Below are 3,329 nucleotides of genomic sequence, written 5' to 3'. Positions count from 1 at the left end.
CAACCACACCTCCGATGAAAAGTGGGCCAACAACCCAACTCACGCATTGCCGTTGACGAACCACAATCAAGTCCACAGCCCATTCTTAAAAACCTATTAAAAATATATCATGCCGTACACCCCATACTAAGTGACATGCATCATTTTTGCACCATTTTTCAAACCTATTAATAAGTGGCATGTGTCCATTTTATACTTGCTCGCACAATTAAGTTATGGATGTTCCGATTAATTATACAATGTAAAATATAATAATTTAAATTAGTACCTTTCTTTTATTTTATTCTTTTAGTATTAAATAAGAAAGATAACTATATAAGAAGAAAATTTTGACTTATTTATAAATAAAAACATAAAGACATCATAGGTATTTTAGGAGATTAAAATTTAAAATAATAGTAGATGATAACATTTTTTTTTTTTTTTTTGTATCATTAAGATATTTAATTGAGAAAGAGAATAAATAAACAATCAAATGTACGAGTATGTAATAAACTAAATCGAATTAAAAAATCATCAAACTCCATGCATCATGTAACACTATTTTGTATTTTTTTTTTTTATTAATACTTGAAGGGTGTTATGTTCGAAAAAAATACTTGAAGGGTGTTGTTTGTAACTGCAAGAATTAAATATGTTGTCATCCATTAAAAAGGTAAGAAAAATAATTTAAATTAATATAAAGATTCCAATAAATGAATAAACAATATTAGAAGATCGAAGAAAAAGGTAAAATAAAGAGACGTAAAAAGATAGTAGTATATATAAATGCGTTTCCATGAAGGGCAGGCTATATATAATTACCCCCGGGGTTTCTTCTTGTTTCTCCATCTCCTTCAAAAACAAAAAATTCCAAAAAGATGACTGATCTTCCGCAAGGAGATGAAACTGTGACACTTAAATTGTTGAAGCAAAAAATGCATGATTTTGCTCTTGAAAGAGATTGGGAGCAATATCATAGTCCTAGAAATCTCTTATTGGCCCTGGTAATTATAATTATATATATATTCATTTCCATTCATAATTAAAATTAATTCACTTCGATATCTATTTATTTTTATGTATGTATAGTATGTGTTTATTATTGAGTTTATATGTTGTTTTCCACTTAACTAACATATTGGTTTATTGGAAAATACATAATGATATGATAACTATGTAATTCTTATACTTAACTTTTTTTAATGTATAGGAGAATTTTTTTGGATCTATCTTATACCGATTTGAGTAATATTGTAGAATAATATGATAATATAGGGATAAGTATTCTGGAATGTAATAACAAACTTTGGACGAATGTCTATAGTAGGAAATAACTAAAGTTGTGTGTATTGTATTTAAACAACTTTAAAAAATATTTATTGTACATAAAAGAACATATGTGACAACAATCTAGAGGTGCCACTTGTCTGATTTTAATTGGTTGAATACATTTTTTTACATACAATAAACATTATTTTCGAGTTGTTTATCTACAATACACATAACTTTAAGTTATATCCTACTATAAACATTTGTTCAAATTTTGTTACATTCCAAAATAGTTATCCCTTATATATATATATAGCCTTTTTAAAATCTGTACCAGTCAAATGAGTAACTTATATATAAATGGAACAATTCAACAACAAACCATGATCCCTTTTGCTACACGAAAGTATCTGGGGAAACATTATAATATGTCGTTATCACATGAACTTTTATATATATATATATATATATATATGATATGGTACTATGTAAAATAAAAGTATTAAAATAAAACAAATAAAACAATAAATTTTCTTTCACTAACAATCATTGTGCATCATTAAAATCATCGTGTATCAATATATATGTGAATCTCCGTACATCAATTTTATCATGATCTAAGGGTCAAGATCTTGTCTTATTTATTTTACTTTAATACTTGTTTTACAATAACTAATCCCTGATATGATATACCATAACGAAAGTATTTTGACTCCAGGAGTATTATATGTGCTTTAGTAGTAAATGCTTTTCAAAAGCGTGCACTACTAAAATTCTGAATATTTTTTCGATTGTATAATATGTATATACTATAAAATCGTGCACGCTGAATATGTTGGACTGTAACGAAATATAGAAAGAAATAATTTAGCATCAAATTAAATATAAATATTTAGTATTCTATTAAAAATGTCTCTCATAGTTCATGTCACGATACTTGGACATGACAATGGTTGGCTTCACCGACTATCATTTTTATAATTTTTCACGTGTGTTATTGTGTTTGTTATTTACCGGTAGAATATTTAGACATAGAAATGATTATATGTAGAATATATATTAGCGTTTTCTGGTTGAAATGATATGAAAAATAATGAAATAGAGGGTTAAATGAGTCATGTTGCTATTCTTGAAAATGTTTTATACATGATTACATGACTAAAAAACATAGTTTTGTTTGTATTGGTGTATATTAATAGTAATTTTTGTGTTATGGTGTGGTGTAAATAGGTGGGAGAAGTTGGTGAATTGTCGGAGATATTTCAATGGAAAGGAGAAGTGCAAAAGGGACTGCCTGATTGGAAAGAAGAAGAGAAGGTGCATTTGGGCGAGGAGCTATCCGACGTCTTATTGTATCTTGTTAGATTGTCTGATATTTGCGGCGTCGATTTAGGTCAAGCTGCCCTTCGTAAGATCGGTCTTAACGCAATCAAGTACCCGGCCCCTAATGCGAATTCTTCATCACAATGAATAAATATGTGCTTTGTGTTTATGGTACTTGTCTATTATATAAATTAAGGGTCGGGGTATGAGTTTATGTTCAAGTTGAATAGGAAACATGTCTTTCTTACAAGATGGAAGAACTTCAATCTGATTAATTTTGGCATTGTTTTGCTAGTAACCTTGTCCCTTTAAAAGATAATCAAGGGTATTGTCATTATCTATTAATTTTGAGTTTATATTCAAGTTGAATAGGGATATGTCATATGTGCTTTGTGTTAGTTTATGGTACTCGTTTTCTATTATATAAAGGGTCAGGGTATGATCGAGTTTATGTTCAATCTGATTAATTTTGGTATTGTTTTTGCTGGTAACCTTGTCCCTTTAATAGATATCGGGTATGTTTGGCAAAACTAGCTGTTGGCTGATAGCTGGTAGCTATAGCTGAAAGATGGTAGCTGTAACTTGTAGATATATTTAAGTGTTTGGCAAAGTAGCTGTAACTTTTATTAAAACGTGTAAAATGACAAGTATAGACATATAACTTAATACAAAACTAAACATAATGATATCTAGTATATATACACACACAAAATCCTATATATCACACAAATTCTTTCTTAATATCTTAACTAAAT

The 3,329-nt window shown here is 28.4% G+C and overlaps 1 protein-coding gene across 1 annotated transcript; it reads left to right on the top strand.

The window, feature by feature from the left end:
• The first annotated feature begins 789 nt into the window (after positions 1 to 789).
• LOC122608129 (dCTP pyrophosphatase 1) lies at positions 790 to 2,940 on the top strand. The gene is made up of 2 exons (XM_043781223.1): positions 790 to 986; positions 2,482 to 2,940. The coding sequence occupies exons 1-2, from the start codon at positions 861 to 863 to the stop codon at positions 2,719 to 2,721; spliced, it is 366 nt and encodes a 121-aa protein (XP_043637158.1). The 5' UTR covers positions 790 to 860; the 3' UTR covers positions 2,722 to 2,940.
• Positions 2,941 to 3,329: the final 389 nt, after the last annotated feature.

Source organism: Erigeron canadensis, chromosome 7 (genome assembly GCF_010389155.1).
Source record: "Erigeron canadensis isolate Cc75 chromosome 7, C_canadensis_v1, whole genome shotgun sequence".
Classification (NCBI taxonomy): Eukaryota; Viridiplantae; Streptophyta; class Magnoliopsida; order Asterales; family Asteraceae; genus Erigeron; species Erigeron canadensis.
This window is presented reverse-complemented; position numbering and strand designations above follow the sequence as displayed.

What these genes read in the sequence shown, in the direction of transcription:
- LOC122608129 (XM_043781223.1), top strand. Translation starts at nt 861, where the DNA reads ATGACTGATCTTCCGCAAGGAGATGAAACTGTGACACTTAAATTGTTG. An exon ending in GAAATCTCTTATTGGCCCTG is followed by an intron (nt 987 to 2,481) that starts GTAATTATAATT and finishes TGGTGTAAATAG; the next exon opens with GTGGGAGAAGTTGGTGAATT.